This window comes from Pecten maximus, chromosome 8, assembly GCF_902652985.1.
Source record: "Pecten maximus chromosome 8, xPecMax1.1, whole genome shotgun sequence".
NCBI classification, from domain to species: Eukaryota; Metazoa; Mollusca; class Bivalvia; order Pectinida; family Pectinidae; genus Pecten; species Pecten maximus.
In genome coordinates, this window is record NC_047022.1 from 16,678,803 (window position 1) to 16,701,186 (window position 22,384).

Consider the following 22,384-nt stretch of genomic DNA (forward strand, 5'->3'; position numbering starts at 1 on the left):
AGGGGAGGTCACTCTCTTAGATAAACATCCACGATGGCTGCAGCTGCACGAGTAACACTTGCTGATATTTACAGGGCGCACGAGCGAATACTACCACACATACACAAAACACCTGTCTTTACCAATTCTACGTTTGATAAATTAATTGGAAGGAATGCATTTTTCAAGGCAGAGAATCTCCAGAAGACGGGATCATTTAAAGCGCGAGGAGCGCTGAATGCTGTCAGTAGACTTCTTCAGGATACTTGCTCTAGCGCACGGCCAGTTAGCTCAGTAAATGTTGCACTCCCTTTCAGTTGTATCTGTCTGTGTTCAGTGATGCATGAATAACCAATATCATGGCACAGTCTTGACGTATATCTAAATAAGCATGCAACTATTTATGATGTAAGTCAAAATTTCTGGATTTTCAGATTATATTTTCTATAGGACCTACATCTAACCACAGGTTCTGATGTTGACAACGCCTTTAAGGTTCATGACCAGACTTCCAGTAAATATTATTTGCTATTGAAATAGTTTGTACAAACACCAAGGTGTTGCGAGATTAACTATGGTTTTACATGTGTTTTTTTTTTAAATGGAACACTCTTGTATTCATAAAGGCCTACCAACTCTTCCTAATAAACCAAATTGTTGATTTGTTTACAGCGAGAACAAATAGAAACTTAAAAAAAAATATATACATAATACAGGTACGAAATTATGCTTTTCTATGGATAACCATATGACATTCACAAAGGTACTCCTATGCTTGAATTCTAAAAATACATTTTAGATTTTAACTTACAGTGTTGCAAACTCAACTACCCTATGTACATTTGTAACAACAGACCACTTCAGAGGGGGTAGGTAATGTGTCAATGAATTTTTGGTATTTATAATCAATACTTAGGTAAAATTGATAGCAGTACCTTTCAGACAAATGAATAAACAACTTGTTTTAGTTTCATAATGATGCTAGTTCCATAAATGGCTCTGGAAATTTTTTAGAGGAAATAAATTTTGCTATTGGATTTCCTAATATTGGGCAATGTATAGGTGAAATAGTCCAATACACAGATAGTATGTCCTTGAATTGTAAAAGTGCAAGGTAACCTGAGGTCCATTGCGGGTACAGTATACCTTTTCAATGGAATATTACATAACAACATGTTTCAGATCTGTTGAAACCTCACCAACAAAACCTGTTTGGAAGCCAGTATGGTGTCTGCGGTCAAGCATGACAGTGTTACAAAAGGCTTCACTGAGAGTGTTGTCTCAGTAGCCCTTGGCATACAGGTGTCATTACCATAGTCGCTTCGTAATATAAGACGCCCTGGGTTTACAGGTAAAATAAATCTGAACAGAGATTTTATGTCAGAAGTCTGGTCATGTACCTTAATTAAAGCTGCCTTGCGTAGCAAGATCGTCAGAAAATTTGGACTAACCACTGGGATATGTCTAGTCTTATGTGTTAAATTAGTTACGAAAAGCTTTATAATATGACAAAATTGTCCAAAAATATTTACAAGAACTGTATGATAAATTTAGCCAGAAATAGCTGCATGTATATATACACATATGTATTTCTGAGTAATTTTTAGCTGTCTGGGACGAAGTCCAGTGGAGGTATTGATAATATTGCTATACTCTCAATACTTGCTTTGTCTGTAGACAGGTGGGCTACATGTAGGTTTATATTTTCATAGAACAGTGTTGTGTCATTTAATATTCAGGAGGAAACACCTTAGGTATTCGACAAGACCTTTTCAATGGTATTGCATTTGCAGACCTGTTGACCTTGACTTTGACAATTGATCTACTTAAAGAAAAAAAATCAATCTTGTCCACAGTATGTTAACCACATAATGACATTCTTATCATTTGGCATGTGTTGTCCTTGAGACAAGACCCTTCTATTGGTACTGATGTAAAAGTGGAGTGTATAAGGTCACCTTATATTACTAGCTCAGACTAGCGGGAATTTCTTTTTAGCCTAGTGATAGGATGTTGGCCTTTAAAGCAAAAGGTTGCTAGTTCGAAGCCTGGCACGGGCAGGATATTTTATATTACCCATTCATATTACAGATTTGGTGCCGTTGTTGACTACTCCAAGTGCAAGCTATAGGAGATTGAGATGCTTCCTTGGAGCTAAAGAGCATGGGTTGTGGTTGTCTTCGGGGGCAAAGACTTTGTGAAGGAGGGAGTAGTGTGAAAGTAGAGACCTGCTGACTTTCACATGACCTTTGACCTACATGTACTTTAAAAAACGAATTCTGAATTTTAACCCGCTCTACGAGCTTTATGTTGTCTTCTGACAAATCTTGTATCACATAAGCCTATATAGGCATGTCCCTGCAGGTATACTGTGCAATGGTAATATATACTAAAAATACTGTATATAAACATATACTGTGGGCCTGTGGGGTTTGGTTTTATATTTCTTAATGTCTTATCAACAGCTTTGAACATTTAAAGTTGGCCTTCCCTGTGTGTGATAAACTGTGTGTTGAATATTCGTGTTTGTCTTTGATAGCACAGAACTGATGCCAGCTTCATTCAGCAACCTTCCTGAAGCATACATGTATATACTGCCAAAGACACCCAGCAGGACACGCCACCTGGTCACATTATACTGACAACAGTCTAATCTATGATCCCACTCCCAAAATGCTGAGTGCTAGGCCTGAGTACCACATGTTATCACATGGTATATCTTGGTCAGGGAAAATAAGGCCCGCTGTGGCCGAGAGGTTAAGGTGTCCAGCCACTTTAAAACTAGCCCTCCACCTCTTGGCTGCAAGTTCGAAACCTTCGTGGGGCAGTTACCAGGTACTGACCGCAGGCCGGTGGATTTTCTCTGGGTACTCCGGCTTTCCTCCACCTCCAAAACCCGGCACGTCCTTAAATGACACTGGCTGTTAGCAGGACGTTAAACAAAAACAAACCAAAAATGGATCAGGGAACAGAATCCAAAGCATTCTTCAAAGTATTCCGATCTTCCAGAGTTACTTCCCCTCTTTCATTCTTCAGATGGTAAAGTGATCAGCTTGACAGCCGATGGCCCCGGGACCGAGAATATCCTCATAGGGTTGAACTCTCTAATGAATACCAAATGTTAGGCAGTGGGTATACTGTAGGGATGTAAGAAACAGCTCATCAGTATCAGTCGAAAAGGTGCCTTGTTAGTAGTGATTTCTATTGTGCTTTCAGTAGAATGTTGTCATGATGAGCACAATTGATTATTAGCTTCAGAGCACTCTTTAATAAAATATGGATTTCAAGTTGCACATGTGGCAGAGGAGATGTCTCGATAGTTGTTTCACCTTTAGTCCAAAATAGTTGTTCCTTTTATGGTTCCCCTGTGAGTTTCCTCTAAAATCTTAAACATGTAATTGTTCCTTGACATTTTAAAATATTTTGGACAAATTATAAGATGTCCTATTTAATGAACCCCATTCCTGGTGCATGCTATGAGTATACATGTATATACAGTATATATGCATGTCTTATGTTAATTTAACCGGCTTTGTTCTCTCGTATTATAATCTGTTGGTGAACAACATGTCTAGTAGAGATCACAGGTTTGGAAATCGCTTTTTTTACATGAATATATACATGTATTCATTGCATATTTCACCTATCTCATAATTTGATTACCGATACTTACATTTTTTCTTGGCATATATGACTGATAAAGTAAGCATTATGTTTAATATGAACATTATTTCCCTTAAATCTATATGTATTTTGTAGATTTTTTTCTGAGGTAAAAAGCATAATACAATGTTGTGTAACTACTTCTGTTTCTGTAATTCAGAGTTTGCAGATGTACACATAGGAATTAATGATCATCATAATAGTTACATGTATTAGTATTAGTCAAACTGATAACTGTAACATGTTTTAAATTCTTGACTACAGATTTTAAAAGCCCCTTTTACAAACCTAGCTTTTTACATGTATATGCAAAATATAAAAGGTAGATATCAAAATGATTTGAAAAAAAAACAACAACAGAAGTGTAACATATATCAATACAATAATTTTTTTATTTTTTTATTCAAAACAGATAAATAATTGTATTTGGCCTAAATCTGAATGCCAGCCTTGCTTGAGCAAAAGCATTTTGTTTTTGTATTCATGGTTAAAGAAATTAATGGAAAAAAGTAATCAGTATGTTTAAGAAATATTATACGTGTACCTGGTTAGATATTCTTTCTATAATTTAGCATTTGAATTCTGACTAATATTATTTCCCTTTTTCTTTCTTGTTTAAATGATGGTAGATAAATATAGACTTTCTTGCGCCAATGTGAAAAAGTGCTGACAAATTACTAGACTCTAAAAATGTATTTTGTTTGTTTTGAAATAGGTGATTGCCCTTAAAGAGAGGAGTCCTAATGTTGCTGGTGTGGTAAGTAGGTCGTAATAATCAATCATAATTTTAAGTTTGTAGACAAATTAAGACAATTGGTGGCCTAGATAATGCACTTACAATTCACCAATCCACCAGGATTTTAATTCCCTGGTCAGATATGAAAAAGTTACCTATGGGTTACCTGCCCTATTGTGTTTTTAGGTTTTCTCTAGATTCCACAGCAAGACCATATCATCATGCTCCAGTACTTGCCAGCGTTGATTTATAAAAGAATCATAAAACTTGTTTCCCGATTGTTGTCACACACAGTACAGGTAACCATGATCAGGTTTACTTGTTACAGGTAACCATGATCAGGTTTACTTGTTACAGGTCACACACAGTACAGGTAACCATGGTCAGGTTTACTTGTTACAGGTCACACACAGTACAGGTAACTATGGTCTGGTTTACTCGTTACAAGTCACACACAGTACAGGTAACCATGGTGAGGTTTACTTGTTATATGTCGCACACATTACAGGTAACCATGGTCTGGTTTTCTTGTTACAGGTCACACAGAGTACAGGTTACCATGGTCAGGTTTACTTGTTACAGGTCACACAAAGTAAAGGTTACCATGGTCAGGTTTACTTGTTACAGGTCACACACAGTACAGGTAACCATGGTCAGGTTTACTTGTTACAGGTCACACACAGTACAGGTAACCATGGTCAGGTTTACTTGTTATATGTCACACACAGTACAGGTAACCATGGTCAGGTTTACTTGTTATATGTCACACATAGTACAGGTAACCATGGTCATGTGAACTTGTTACAGGTCACACACAGTACAGGTAACTATGGTCAGGTTTACTTGTTACAGGTCACACACAGTACAGGTAACCATGGTCAGGTTTACTTGTTACAGGTCACACACAGTACAGGTAACCATGGTCAGGTTTACTTGTTATATGTCACACACAGTACAGGTAACCATGGTCAGGTTTACTTGTTATATGTCACACACAGTACAGGTAACCATGGTCAGGTTTACTTGTTATATGTCACACATAGTACAGGTAACCATGGTCATGTGAACTTGTTACAGGTCACACACAGTACAGGTAACCATGGTCAGGTTTACTTGTTATATGTCACACACAGTACAGGTAACCATGGTCAGGTTTACTTGTTATATGTCACACACAGTACAGGTAACCATTGTCAGGTTTACTTGTTATATGTCACACACAGTACAGGTAACTATGGTCAGGTTTACTTGTTATATGTCACACACAGTACAGGTAACCATGGTCAAGTTTACTTGTTACAGGTCACACACAGTACAGGTAACCATGGTCAGGTTTACTTGTTATAGGTAACACACATTACAGGTAACCATGGTCAGGTTTACTTGTTACAGGTCACACACATTACAGGTAACCATGGTCAGGTTTACTTGTTATAGGTAACACACAGTACAGGTAACCATCGTCAGGTTTACTGGTTAAAGGTCACATACAGTACAGGTAACCATGGTCAGGTTTACTTGTTACAGGTAACCATGGTCTGGTTTACTTGTTACAGGTCACACACAGTACAGGTAACCATGGTCAGGTTTACTTGTTACAGGTCACACACAGTACAGGTAACCATGGTCAGGTTTACTTGTTATAAGTCACACACAGTACAGGTAACCATGGTCAGGTTTACTTGTTACAGGTCACACACAGTACAGGTAACCATGGTCAGGTTTACTGGTTAAAGGTCACATACAGTACAGGTAACCATGGTCAGGTATACTTGTTATATGTCACACATAGTACAGGTAACCATGGTCAGGTTTACTTGTTACAGGTCACACACAGTACAGGTAACCATGGTCAGGTTTACTTGTTACAGGTCACACACAGTACAGGTAACCATGGTCAGGTTTACTTGTTATAAGTCACACACAGTACAGGTAACCATGGTCAGGTTTACTTGTTACAGGTCACACACAGTACAGGTAACCATGGTCAGGTTTACTGGTTAAAGGTCACATACAGTACAGGTAACCATGGTCAGGTATACTTGTTATATGTCACACATAGTACAGGTAACCATGGTCAGGTTTACTTGTTACAGGTCACACACAGTACAGGTAACCATGGTCAGGTTTACTTGTTACAGGTCACACACAGTACAGGTAACCATGGTCAGGTTTACTTGTTATATGTCACACACAGTACAGGTAACCATGGTGAGATTTATTTGTTACAGGTCACACACAGTACAGGAGGTAACCATGGTCTGGTTTACTTGTTACAGGCCACCAAGGTCATGTTTACTTGTTACAGGTCACACACATTACAGGTAATCATTGTCAGGTTTACTTGTTACAGGTTACTAAGTTCTGGTTTACTTGTTACAGCGTAACCAAGGTCAGGTTTACTTGTTACAGGTCACACACATTACAGGTAACTATGGTCTGGTTTGCTTGTTACAGGTCACACACAGTACAGGTAACAAAGCTTAGGTTTACTTGTTACAGGTAACCAAGGTTAGGTTTACTTGTTACAGGTCACACACAGTACATGTAACCATGGTCAGGTTTACTTTTTATATGTCACACATAGTACAAGTAACCATGGTCAGGTGAACTTGTTACAGGTCACACACAGTACAGGTAACTATGGTATGGTTTACTTGTTATATGTCACACACAGTACAGGTAACCATGGTGAGATTTATTTGTTACAGGTCACACACAGTACAGGAGGTAACCATGGTCTGGTTTACTTGTTACAGGCCACCAAGGTCATGTTTACTTGTTACAGGTCACACACATTACAGGTAATCATTGTCAGGTTTACTTGTTACAGGTAACTAAGTTCTGGTTTACTTGTTACAGCGTAACCAAGGTCAGGTTTACTTGTTACAGGTCACACACATTACAGGTAACTATGGTCTGGTTTGCTTGTTACAGGTCACACACAGTACAGGTAACAAAGGTTAGGTTTACTTGTTACAGGTAACCAAGGTTAGGTTTACTTGTTACAGGTCACACACAGTACATGTAACCATGGTCAGGTTTACTTGTTATAGGTAACACACATTACAGGTAACCATGGTCAGGTTTACTTGTTACAGGTAACCATGATCAGGTTTACTTGTTATATGTCACACACAGTACAGGTAACCATGGTCAGGTTTACTTGTTACAGGTCACACACAGTACAGGTAACCATGGTCAGGCATTGGCCTGGGCAGCAAGCACTGTAGGCCTCGGTTGTGCAGTCATTGTTCCTCGGGACACCCCACAGGTCAAGAAGGATGCCATCACAAACTATGGAGCAGAACTGGTCTTGTGTGAACCTACCCCACAGTCCAGGTAAGTATGTCATCACCTCAATTCAAGGCATCAGTATTTGTTCCTGTGTATCATGGCACAATATTGAAGTTAGTACATCTTCTGTACATTTGTATGCCTGACAAAAATTTTATGTTAGAACATTTTGAATTAAAATATATCTGATTTGTTTGGCTTTTATATTTCAGACAGGAGACATGTGACAAAATCGCTAAAGAGCGGGGATTGGAATTTATACCCCCTTTTGATCATCATGATGTCATTGCAGGTCAGGTAAGGTCACAACATTTGAATCATTGTTTTATAAATGATATAATACATGTATTGGATACTTTCGTATATTAGCCTTTGGTTATTGCTATGTTCCTGTTGCAAAGTGGTAGATCAAGACTAAGTGTTACCCCTGTAGCAAACTTTGCAGTGTTTGTTATGCAGTCATTATTTGTGATGGGATGCTAATAGTTTGTGCGGATGTTCTTTTGGGATTAAACATTAACGGTGTACACTTAATATGAAATTGCAAATTGTAAAAGCAAACACAAATCCTCAGTCCAAGAAGGTCAAGTCTTCAAAGATCATTAAAATCATTGTGTCGTTCTATAGGGAACCATAGCTATGGAACTGCTGAAGCAGGCACCAGATCTTGATGCCATTCTTGTTCCTGTCAGTGGAGGTGGCATGTCATCTGGTATAGCCATTGCTGCAAAAGCCATCAAACCAGGCATCAAAAGTGAGTTATTTTTGTATCTTGTATATTATATAGCTAGCCATCGAATCAGACATCAAAACTGAGTAGTTTTTGACACAAACGTAAGTTTGAGTCTATGTCAGCGCTTTTGAGGTGTAGCTGACAAAATCTACGATGCCCTCTGGCGGATACTGCCTTGGCCAATCTAACCGTTGCTTTACAGTAACTCCGTAATGCTATGCAGTAAATATTTGTAAATATCGTAAATATTCACGATAAAAAATGACATACAGTGAAGTTCAGCTATTAAAAAAAGACCTTTTGTTTTGTTGTATTTTAGAAGCTGACAGGACAATGTGGGTTTTTTTTGGCATTTTCGTTCGCTCTGACACAACTTCCACTGCCACTTCACAATCATATTCTATCGCAAAAAAAAATAATAGTCCCGTGACTTACGGAGTCAAATGCAACACTGCAGTTTCGTTAGATATATGACAAAACAACAGAACCTCACAAATAGATAGTTTTCAAAGTATTTAATTTAAGTATGTTCTGTCGATGATACGTAAGAATATTTTTCCGCGTTGAACGCATTAGATTTCACGCGGAATGATACAATCGACTTTTCGCTGGCGCCATATTGCTGCTTACCTGTGACCCGGAAGAAAAATCTACTAACATCACGCTGAATTTTCATCATCGACATCTATGTGTTTTTTTTCTTTGGTGGCATGTTACTGAATGGGTTATAATATTGATAAAGTTTCGTCGGAATATCGTTGTTATTTTGTACATTGAAAATCACTCATCCAGCATCCGATTTTGTCCGCCATCTTTCAGTAATATAATGTAAACAATAATAAAAGCAAGAGTAGGTGATCAAACCCAATTTTGAGTCAAAGTTGGGTTTGATCACCTACTCTTGCTTTTATTATTGTTTACATTATATTACTGAAAGATGGTGTTTGACTGTCATTTTCTCACTGAAATATTAACTTGCATGTGATTGATGTAGTCTGCAGATGGTTAGATTATATAGATGTTTTTTTACGAAAGAAAAAAGTTGTCTATTCATCATGACAATATCACAACAACGGCAGTCGAGTACCATACGCATGTTTGCAAATAAAAAGTTAAATAAATTCTCACTGAATAGGGTTTCGAAAAGGCAAATGGACTTGTGAATATTAATATTGACTTCGGATCTATTGATTATATCCTACGTAATGCACATGAAGTTTTTCGTTTACAGAACGCGTACCGCATTAACGTGGCTGTCTGCATGCAGATGTAGACGTCACTGAAAATTTCATCTCTAATTATAGCGACTGATTCTTTTTTTCTAATATTCGTGATGGTTTAAAAAAAAAATGATCTATCATTATCATTTGAAATATTACATAACAGTCGAAGCATATTATAAAAAAGAAAGGGGTCTACGATGTACATCTACATAGACCTTTATTATGTTTGGTGGAGTTTTGAACGCTTCAGGGACGGTTAAAGGGCAGTAACTCTTTAGAAAACACCATTTTTCATGGAAATGTACTGATTGCTAAATTTAACCAGAGATATTTAAGAAATTTAACCAGAGATATTTAAAGGCAGTGGAAATGTTATATTCCTACATCTGCGGTTTTTTCTGTCTTAAATCATTTCAGCTTCTGAATTAAATTAACCTTTAAACTAATGCACAGTAAAGTATTGATAAATCAATGCAAATAATTTATTATAACTTAGATTTATTATTATTATTTAATCTTTTTTTCTTTACAACACTAGTACATATTATTTGAGAAGAACAGCAAAAATTACTAAGTTCATTATTCTTCTAAACAACAAAAATGTGTAAAACTTGTTTGTGTTATTGTGCATATATCCTATTGTGAAATAACTTGGCATGATTAAGATAATAGTATTGTCTTGATGGCTGTTACATACTATATCATAGGTTGAGTTAAATAATTATTTTCTTCTTATCAATTATGGTCAATGGTGAAAACACATTTTTTTCATTTTAATTGTTAAGTCGGTTTAATGTTCAAATTCAGATTAATTTAATTAAAGCAACTATTAATAATGTATATATGTGTTAACTTTTCTGACAAAGTCTTCAAGTAACCTGATTATATTTGACAGAGAATCAAAATGAGTAATTTTGTTGTTAAGAATAGTGGGCTTAGCCATTTACAACTGTTTAGATTCTACTTAATAAGGTTTGATTTTTAACATTTTGGCAAATTTATCTTATCAATATCCAATTTAGTTTTAAAGATAAGCAGTACTTCCATATTTATGAAAATAAAAATTACTTCAGTGTTCTAATAATTTAAACACATGAACAATTGAAAGAAATACATTTGTATGAAAAGCATTCATAATGGACTTTGAAGAATGCTACTACATGTACAGTTCATCCAGTTTGGGCATTCGAACTACATTTTCATCTGACAGATGCTGCAGATTAAAAAAAAACTCTGATTTTGAAATCGATGATATCAATACATATAGCTACATTCACATCTCACTAACATTAATTAACATGATATATATACCATACATATATATATGTATCGTGCAGTTACAGTTATGTATATGGTACATATACTATTGCGGAGAAAAACAAAATTCCACTTCAAATTGATTTGAACTGTACATGTGAATGAATGTGTTTTTGTTGTATAGATTATTTGTAGCTACACAGTATGGAGTGTAAACATATAACGTAGAGTGCTATATGAAAATCATGTTCACTTTAATGAGCGATTAAGAAACTGTCTCAAGTCTGAGCTGATATGAGCATCTAATTCTAAGTTTTGAATATAGTGCTTAGTTTAATGTGGCCGTTGTGATGGTATACCCTGCCCTGTCTACATCCGCATTCTACGCCTCCAGAGTCTGTTTATCAGACCCAGGTGTTTTTAACCCACCATCTGATGATGCTATTCAAATCGCCCTGCGTCCGTGGTCCGTCCGTCCCTCCATCCGTAAACAATTCTTGTTATCGCTATTTCTCAAAGTACTGAAGGAATCTTCTAAAATTTCATATATAGGTTTCTCTTGGTTTCTAGTTATGCATATTGCATTTTGAGACTTATCGGAAAACAATATGGCCGACAGGCAGCCATCTTAGGTTTTGACAATTGAAGTTTGTTATTGCTATTTCTCAGAAAGCACTGAATTGATCTTTCTCAAATTTCATATGTAGGTTCCTCTTGGTGCTTACATTAGTTATGTATATTGCATTTTGAGACCAATCGGAAAACAATATGGCCGACAGGCAGCCATCTTGGATTTAGACAATTGAAGTTTGTTATCGCTATTTCTCAGAAAGTGCTGAAGGGATCTTTCTCAAATTTTATATGTAGGTTCCCCTCGGTGCCTAGTTATGGATATTGCATTTTGAGACTAATCGGAAAACAACATGGTCAACAGGCAGCCATATTGTATTTTGACAATTGAAGTTTGTTATCGCTATTTTACAGAAGGTACTGAAGGGATAGAACAATCTGCCACAAAATATCATTCAAAACCTTGACATAACATCATTCAAACCAGGGCTCACACACACGATAAAATCCTAAAACAATCACACAAGTGTTTTTAACCTGAGCTCTGATCTAAAAGCTGGTAGCTAGATGGGGCGCTACATCAAATGTATAAATATCTTTTCAATGGCTAATGATAATGATAATTTGTGAAGCGCTCAAAAGTTTGAAAAGAAAGGCCTCATTAATTTTACAGGTAATCTAGGACCTTCATATTACATCTACAACTACGTATACATTAACCCATTGAAGATGTCAAATAAGATTACCTGAGTACCTATTCTGACAATTAGCTGCCAAGACGCACTTGCAATCAAAAGTAGATATGAATTTCTTTTCTTGCCAATATTTTGTCCTAGTCCTAATCAGGTATTGGTGATGTTCCATACAAAGTTGACCATGTCCCCACTAAACAAAAGCAGTTAAAATAATTTGTTTTCGTTTGTGTCTTCAGTACTTTCAGTACTTTGATTGTATCTTATATACTGTATAGCTAGCCATCAAACCTGACATTGAAAGTGAGGGATCGATACTCCCACCTTTAATTTATAGCTAGCCATCAAATCAGACATTGAAAAATAACCATCATTTTGTAAACCAAAAATGTAATTGAATGACTTTCTGACCTTGTGTAGATATATGTAAAACCAGGCATCGAAATTGGGTATTTCTTCAACAAACATTTACAAGTCATCAAAAATTTAATAACTTTTGAACTCTAAGAAATTGTATTTTGACTGCACCAGGTTTTCAATACTGATCAATATTATTTAATGGTATATTTTTAGTGTACAAGTGACCTGATCATAGACCAGAATGACATCAATGACCGCTCACTACCAGTAATTAATCATTATGATAACAAGTGCTTTGTTTGAATGATAGAGTGAATTATTTCCTTTCTGTTTGTAGTATTTCTTGTGGAGGCTGAAGGCAAGATGTGTGAGAAGTCACTGAGAGCAGGTACATGTAAACTTAGTCTAGTGATTAGTTCAATATGTAATTAGTTCAATATGTTCAATATGTAATTAGTTCAATATGTAATTAGTTCAATAGGTAATTAGTCTAATATGTAATTAGTTCAATATATAATTAGTTAAATATGTAATTAGTTCAATTTGCGATTAGTTCAATATGTAATTAGTCCAATATGTAATTAGTTCAATATGTAATTAGTTCAATATGTAGTTCAAAAGATGCAAATCTTCATTAAGTAATGGGTTAATATGTACAGCATCAGACAGTACAAGTAAGTGATTAAGATCCTAAGTGTATTTCGATCCCTTCTCAGGACGGTTCGTCAGGAAGCGGAGAGCACAGATTATCGTGTGCTGGTTGTTGTGCCCTTAGGAACACACTAAGCAAAATATGCAAAAGATGGCATGCTATATGCTTCCTATATGTTGTTTATTTGAAATGGCCATCGTCTTGTATTCCAGTTTCCACCCCCTGTGTGCTTCCATTCTGGTCACCATATCACTGGTGTTGTTGATCTGAGTGTAATGGATGTGAATGACCTGGGGTTATTGAACTGTGCCTAATTGTAACCCTGTATTCATATATAATCTACACGCTATAGCTCTTATCCATTATATTCAGAACATGACAACTCGTCCACTGAAAGGCAGAAAGGCCATCCAAACATAGAAGTGAAATGATGTATTATAATAATTTAAAACTATACGTACAGTGTATTACATGTATATGAATACAGTGAAACCTAACTTTACGGATCATTGACTTTAATGAAATCCTATAACATCTAATCTATTTAACAGAACAGCTATATGCTTCAGTGTCTTTACGGACACTGACTTTACTGACACACTGTCATATCCGACACATTGACTGGGTGACAGTCAAGTCAGATTTCACTGTATATATATTTTAATCATGGTTACATATTCCTCTAGAATAATTGTTTATAAATGCATGACAAGTCAATGAAATCAAACTAATATTTGTAATAAGGTATGTTCAACTTATTTATCTCTGCATGCAAATAATATACACGTAATAACTATCACAGAAATGGTAAAATGATAGTGGTTTTTTAATCATGTGTCAATGCTAATTCAGCTTGAGGAAATTTCCCTTTACCTATTTTGGTAGATTGTGTGTAAGCCATAGTTACGTAGGGAAAGCTATATACTCTTGCCAGGGTAGGGACTGCTTTGAAGTGTCTATTTTTAACATTTGGATTCTTGATATTTTGTTACTAAACCAAAAAAGACCTAATTTTGACTCTCAAAAACACAATCTACAGAAAATACATATGCTCTAAAACATAATCTAGAGAAAATTTCATTGCTAAAATCTGTCATTCAAACCTAATTGTCTACATGTTTGGACTTACCTCTAATCGTTGTGCTACAAGTTGTTGTTATGTGTAGCAGACGCAGAACCATATAAAATGATGTTGTCATGCACATTTTTGGGAAATCCCCTTCTACACATACATGTATGTGTACAAATAGGGTTGCTTTTAACTCTCTTGATAAATACAATCTTATACTCATGTCAGTGTATCATGAAGTTTTAATATATCATTAAGTGCTACTGAAATATTAAATTTTTGAACTCATTTAGAGTCTAAATAAATTCCTTATCAATTTTACACTCGTGTGAGATTCTTTTCATTAAAAAATCTTATATAAAAATCTACAATTTCAAACTTTATGTTTCTCTAGATTTGACTGAAATTTCACGATCGTGTTTCTCCATCTGATGTCAATTAATACCATCATAAAGATTGCATTGCGTATATAACACTATCAACTGCCTTTTTTAACCTGCTGTCTCTGTTTGGTAATATGGAATGACACTAACACTTGTCCGTATATATGCTTGTATATGTATAGGTGAACGACTCTGGCCTAACCCTCCACGATTTCTTAACACAATCGCTGACGGGATCAGGATGCAACATCTAGGTCACCTAACATGGCCAATACTCTTAGAACTAGCAGAAAAAGATGTATTTTCTCTAGTAAGTTTTCCGCTAAGTACTGACTTTAATGATATCCTTTGATCAGGTGAAAGGCTGTGGCCAAACCCTCCGCAGTTTGTTGATACCATCGCAGATGCCATACGAACACAACAGCTTGGTCATGTGACCTTTCCAATATTGCTTAAGCATGCTGAAAAAGATGTCTTCACTACTGTAAGTGGATATACAGTATAACAGTAGAAGAAGTCCTGATTCCATATTATTCTGCTCTTAAATGTTTTCCATTCAAAATATTATATAGTACATTCATTACAATCTTCAGATAATTGGATCCTCAATTCTCATTGGTCACATGAAGGTTAATACTTTGAGATATTAACTTAATATTTCTATTTTTAGAAACACTGAGTTAATATTGCATTTATGACATAATGACATTATTTTTGGATACTGTAAATAATGTTATCATTTTGGTGCCCTCAAATTCTAGAACATAAATGAATTTAAATAGATAAGGATAATGATGAATTGTCTTCCCTTCATTACTGGTAATTGCTGTAGAAACAATACACAGAAACAGCCATTGTGATTATATTGTTACTATGTTTAAATTCTTTATCATTTTGTAAAGCCAAAGCCCTAGACTGCAATGATACAAAGAGAAATGCATAAAAGACATAGGACAGGTTTGCTTTTAATTGATTACATTATTTATTAATGCTCCCTCCCCTAGTGTAAAAGTTAGGTACCATATTTATCCACAAATAAGCTCCCTCCCCTAGTGTAAAAGTTAAGTATCATATTTATACTCAAATAAGCACCCTCTCCTAGTGTAAAAGTTAAGTACCATATTTATCCACAAATAAGCACCCTCTCCTAGTGTAAAAGTTAAGGACCATATTTATCCACAAATAAGCTCCCTCCGCTAGTGTAAAAGTTAAGTACCATATTTTTCCACAGATAAGCACCCTCCCCTAGTGTAAAAGTTAAGTACCATATTTATCCACAAATAAGCACCCTCTCCTAGGGTAAAAGTTAAGTACCATATTTATCCACAAATAAGCACCCTCTCCTAGTGTAAAAGTTAAGTACCATATTTATCCACAAATAAGTACCCTCCCCAAGTGTAAAAGTTAAGTACCATATTTATCCACAAATAAGCACCCTCTCCTAGTGTAAAAGTTAAGTACCATATTTTTCCACAGATAAGCACCCTCCCCTAGTGTAAAAGTTAAGTACCATATTTTTCCACAGATAAGCACCCCCTAGTGTAAAAGTTAAGTACCATATTTATCCACAAATAAGCACCCTCTCCTAGTGTAAAAGTTCAGTACCATATTTATCCACAAATAAGCTCCCTCCCCTAGTGTAAAAGTTAAGTACCATATTTTTCCACAGATAAGCACCCTCCCCTAGTGTAAAAGTTAAGTACCATATTTTTCCACAGATAAGCAGCCCCTTAGTGTAAAAGTTAAGTACCATATTTATCCACAAATAAGCCCCTCTCCTAGTGTAAAAGTTAAGTACTATATTTATCCTCAAATAAGCCCCTCTCCTAGTGTAAAAGTTAAGTACCATATTTATCCACAAATAAGCACCCTCCCCTAGTGTAAAAGTTAAGTACCATATTTATCCACAAATAAGCTCCCTCCCCTAGTGTAAAAGTTAAGTACTATATTTATCCTCAAATAAGCCCCTCTCCTAGTGTAAAAGTTAAGTACCATATTTATCCACAAATAAGCACCCTCTCCTAGTGTAAAAGTTAAGGACCATATTTATCCACAAATAAGCTCCCTCCGCTAGTGTAAAAGTTAAGTACCATATTTTTCCACAGATAAGCACCCTCCCCTAGTGTAAAAGTTAAGTACCATATATATCCACAAATAAGCACCCTCTCCTAGGGTAAAAGTTAAGTACCATATTTATCCACAAATAAGCACCCTCTCCTAGTGTAAAAGTTAAGTACCATATTTATCCACAAATAAATACCCTCCCCAAGTGTAAAAGTTAAGTACCATATTTATCCACAAATAAGCACCCTCTCCTAGTGTAAAAGTTAAGTACCATATTTATCCACAAATAAGCACCCTCTCCTAGTGTAAAAGTTCAGTACCATATTTATCCACAAATAAGCTCCCTCCCCTAGTGTAAAAGTTAAGTACCATATTTTTCCACAGATAAGCACCCTCCCCTAGTGTAAAAGTTAAGTACCATATTTTTCCACAGATAAGCAGCCCCTTAGTGTAAAAGTTAAGTACCATATTTATCCACAAATAAGCCCCTCTCCTAGTGTAAAAGTTAAGTACTATATTTATCCTCAAATAAGCCCCTCTCCTAGTGTAAAAGTTAAGTACCATATTTATCCACAAATAAGCACCCTCCCCTAGTGTAAAAGTTAAGTACCATATTTATCCACAAATAAGCTCCCTCCCCTAGTGTAAAAGTTAAGTACTATATTTATCCTCAAATAAACCCCTCTCCTAGTGTAAAAGTTAAGTACCATATTTATCCACAAATAAGCACCCTCTCCTAGTGTAAAAGTTAAGGACCATATTTATCCACAAATAAGCTCCCTCCGCTAGTGTAAAAGTTAAGTACCATATTTTTCCACAGATAAGCACCCTCCCCTAGTGTAAAAGTTAAGTACCATATTTATCCACAAATAAGCACCCTCTCCTAGTGTAAAAGTTAAGGACCATATTTATCCACAAATAAGCTCCCTCCGCTAGTGTAAAAGTTAAGTACCATATTTTTCCACAGATAAGCACCCTCCCCTAGTGTAAAAGTTAAGTACCATATTTATCCACAAATAAGCACCCTCTCCTAGGGTAAAAGTTAAGTACCATATTTATCCACAAATAAGCACCCTCTCCTAGTGTAAAAGTTAAGTACCATATTTATCCACAAATAAGTACCCTCCCCAAGTGTAAAAGTTAAGTACCATATTTATCCACAAATAAGCACCCTCTCCTAGTGTAAAAGTTAAGTACCATATTTTTCCACAGATAAGCACCCTCCCCTAGTGTAAAAGTTAAGTACCATATTTTTCCACAGATAAGCACCCCCTAGTGTAAAAGTTAAGTACCATATTTATCCACAAATAAGCACCCTCTCCTAGTGTAAAAGTTAAGTACCATATTTATCCACAAATAAGCTCCCTCCCCTAGTGTAAAAGTTAAGTACCATATTTTTCCACAGATAAGCACCCTCCCCTAGTGTAAAAGTTAAGTACCATATTTATCCACAAATAAGCACCCTCCCCTAGTGTAAAAGTTAAGTACCATATTTATCCACAAATAAGCTCCCTCCCCTAGTGTAAAAGTTAAGTATCATATTTATACTCAAATAAGCACCCTCTCCTAGTGTAAAAGTTAACTTAGTATCATTTTTATCCACAAATAAGCACCCTCCCCTAGTGTAAAAGTAAAGTACCATATTTATCCACAAATAAGCACCCTTCCCTAGTGTAAATGTTAAGTACCATATTTATCCACATATAAGCACCCTCTCCTAGTGTAAAAGTTAAGTACCATATTATCCACAAATAAGCACCCTCTCCTAGTGTAAAAGTTAAGTACCATATTATCCACAAATAAGCACCCTCTCCTAGTGTAAAAGTTAAGTACCATATTATCCACAAATAAACACCCTCAAACATGTCCTCTCCCTTAGTGTAAGAGTTTTGTACCATATTTATCCTCAACTAATCCCCCCTTCCCTAGCATAAAAGTTCAGCATTGAAGTTTGGGAAGTGCTTATTTGTGAACCACTTTTAGCTTACTATTTTAAAATTGATGATCCCTAGCAAAGATATGAAGGGGGCTTATTTGTGGACAGGGAGGTTGGTTTTGGGAAAAATTTTTCCAGTAACTCATAAAGCAATGCTATTCAATCTAGCGACTTTTGGTTTTGTTTAGGGACTTAGTATAAAAACAACAATGTTTATAGTAGAGATGGAAAATCAGGTCGTGGATATAATACAATTGAGAATCACTTTATTTTGTCAATGCGTCCAGTCAACTAGATGAATACGGAAATATGTACATCTGGACATGGGCTCCCACAGCTGTTTTTGTATGTAGAAAATAACTTAAAGGCAACTGGATATAATTGGGAAATGTTTCTTATTTTTCAGAGTGATGAAGACATGATTAAGGGAATGAAGTTTGCATTTCAAAGGATGAAGGTAAATACTCACTTTCTACTCCAACAATGTTAGAGGATTACATAGCAAGGAACTTACATCGGATGCCTTGTCACAGTCCGATAATAAATTGTCCAACCAGCACTCTATTATAATTTAAGATTAGTGTACATTCTAATATTTGCTATTTAGAGAATGATTAATATCTTTATTTAATTCAAAAAGATTTTTTTTTCTCTGAAAACAGCACCACCCACAAAACATCATGTCATCACTGTACAGTATTATAACCATCACGTCAAAACCAGATACATTGTAACCTTGTGAATTTTGTTGCACATTTCAAGCACCATTGAATGTTTGTCTTGTTCACTACAATTTGCAGTATTTGACAACAGCTAATTTAAGTCTGGGTATAAAATAAATTTCACTCTGTTCATGATGTACTCTGAGAATTAATGCATGTGAATGAAATATGTTTAAGTGTAATACACAGCAAATTTGATGTCCTACATAATTATGCACTTCAAAAATTTTAACCTTGGGCTGAGATTTCTCCCTACACCAGACTCTAGACATTTTGACAGTATTCAGTGTGGGGCATGGGTCTGCACAATGTGAAAAAAATCTTCTTGAATAGTTGAGATTGCCATTAGTTTGCTGATTTCAGTAAAAAATATGGATAATTCCTCCCAGAAGTCTCATTTTGTGACATAAACACCCATAGCCATGACAGCCTATCATTTACTCTTGTATTTTGTTTATATTCTAGTTGGTGATTGAAGCAGCCTCTGGAGCTGCTGTGGCAGCAGCCATGTCTGAAAAGCTTGCTGGCATGGACAAGGAGATGAAAAACATAGGTGTTATCCTGTGTGGTGGCAATGTGGATATAGAAAAGTTACCTTGGTACTAGATCTAAATTGTACCACAGGTATTACCCAGGATATTTTTAGATGTACCAGGGTATTACGAGGTTATTTTAAGATGTACCCAGGGTATTACCCAGGTTGTTTTTAGATGTACCCAGGATATTTTCAGTTGTACCCATGGTATTTTTAGATGTACGAGGGGTATTTTAAGATGTACCCAGGGTATTTTTAGTTTTACCCATGGTATTACCCAGGGTATTTTTCAGATGTACCCAGGGTATTACCAAGGGTATTTTTAGATGTACCCAGGGTATTACCAAGGGTATTTTTAGATGTACCCAGGGCATTTTCAGTTTTACCCATGGTATTACCCAGGGTATATTTTTTTCCAGGATGTTTTTAGATGCACAGAGGGTATTTCCCAAGAAATTTTTAGATGTACCCAGGGTATTACCAAGGGTATTTTTCAGATGTACCCAGGGTATTACCAAGGGTATTTTTAGATGTACCCAGGGTATTACCAAGGGTATTTTTAGATGTACCCAGGGCATTTTCAGTTTTACCCATGGTATTACCCAGGGTATATTTTTTTCCAGGATGTTTTTAGATGCACAGAGGGTATTTCCCAAGAAATTTTTAGATGTACCCAGGGTATTACCAAGGGTATTTTTTAGATGTACCAAGGGTATTACCTAGGTTATTTTTAGATGTACCCAGGTCATTACCAAGGGTATTCTTATATGTACCCAGGGTATTAACGAGGGTAATTTCAGATGTACCCAGGGTATATTAAGATGTACCCAGGATATTTTTTAGATATGTATGTTTTCTGTGCTTTAATATGTACCAGGTTGTTTATCAATTAATTCAACATGCACATATCATTGTTTTGAAACTGTTCAAATCAACAGGTTGTTCATGTTATGAATCTTACCACATTTTAATTTGTTCTTGCCACAGTTAAAATCTTTACATGTCAGCATTATAAATCTACATTCCAGCATTTTGAATTTGTACTTGTCAATGTTTCGAATATATAAATTGTCTTTTAAGAAGATTTCAGATCAACTGTCAAATAATCGGCCTTTTTAGTTTAATTTTAAACAAACTGGGAACACAGGTTAAAATCAATCCTTGTTTAATGAAGTAGATGTATATGTTTACTATTTTTTTGTAAAGGCTATGGTGCTACTGATCCAATTAATTTTCTCATTAATCAATTTTCAGGATCTTTACCTATACATCTTTTGATGGTATATGAGTTCTCTTAACATTCACTTGCAATTGTATACAAAGATAAAAATGTTTGCGGTGATTAATTTTTTCCGACCGTCCTGAAAGCTAAACATTGGGAAAAACACTCAATGAGTATTTACTGATTGAGTGTTTACAATAACATTTAAAGATTGTGTGTTTCATGTTGATATTTTCTTCCTCACATTAATATTAACGTTCTTTGACTTTTGGAATACAAGAAGCAAAATACATTGTGTTTTGCATTTTGTTTAAATGCCTAATATTTACCTGTATAAAGGTCACACTAATTATATAATTCAAATGACAGTAAGTTTTCTGAATGTTTCACAATATTGATTAGAATAAGTGATTATTTTATATAAACAATTCTTAATTTATGTGCTAAAATTTGGGAGGGAGTGGAAAGCAGTTTCAGAGACCCACGGTTTTGGTACAAGTAGTTCAAAGGGAACAGCACATCGTAAAAGTATTATTATTTCTGGTGAATTGATTTAAAGTGTTGTGACCTCACCAGCTATCAAATATGAAAACATATTAAGTGAAGAAATACTGAAAAATGAGACCTTTGTAATGGATGTGGCCCCCAGCCCTCCTACAAAGATAATTCTGGAATAGCCCTCAAAATAGTGACATTAAATTTGTGATACAAATGTGCATGTTTATGGTTGTTTTGATATAGAATTATTTTTTGATAAATTTAATTTTCTTTATATAATTGGTGATTCCATTGTATTGTATTACAATATTATAATATATAACGGTTTAATTATGAATAAATAGCCAGTATTAATTGATGTAATTACTATTAAGTAATATTTGTGCAATATCTATCAGGTGCTTCACTCTTGTGTGAATATTTGGAAATACATTGATATGTACAGTGTATTAAATTACATTATTGTATAGCCAATATTTTTATAAAGAGTTATATTGTACATACTTGCGGTGATTTCTTTAATGCCAAAGTGTGATATGTGCAGTAACAAAGTTCGTAATAAATTACATTATTGTACAGCCAAGATTTGTACAGTTCTATTGCACATATTTGTGGTGATTTCTCCTATGTCAAAGTGTGAATTGAAAAGCACGCCTGTATAATATACATCATCAGTGTGCCTTTGATGTCATAACTATGATGTCATACCAATATGATTGTACAGGTGTCGTGTTATTGAACAAGAAAATCCACAGCAAGCCATTGTTCTTCCGAATTCCGACTGACGTTTACA

General features: G+C 35.4%; 1 protein-coding gene across 4 annotated transcripts; it reads left to right on the top strand.

Annotated features, from left to right (window-relative positions):
* Positions 1-17: 17 nt before the first annotated feature.
* Positions 18-22,195, top strand: LOC117332607 (probable serine racemase). 4 transcript variants are annotated; one of them, XM_033891582.1, is made up of 9 exons: positions 18-273; positions 4,358-4,399; positions 7,554-7,720; positions 7,888-7,972; positions 8,303-8,429; positions 12,848-12,898; positions 14,797-14,924; positions 19,021-19,071; positions 19,802-22,195. In XM_033891582.1, exons 1-9 carry the CDS (start codon positions 34-36, stop codon positions 19,940-19,942), a joined length of 1,032 nt encoding a protein of 343 aa, XP_033747473.1. In that variant the 5' UTR covers positions 18-33; the 3' UTR covers positions 19,943-22,195. The 4 variants fall into 4 exon arrangements, with proteins under 4 accessions (XP_033747473.1, XP_033747472.1, XP_033747475.1 ...); XM_033891581.1 differs by lacking the exon at positions 14,797-14,924 and adding an exon at positions 14,971-15,098; XM_033891584.1 differs by having other exon boundaries at positions 18-222.
* The last annotated feature ends 189 nt before the right edge of the window (positions 22,196-22,384 follow it).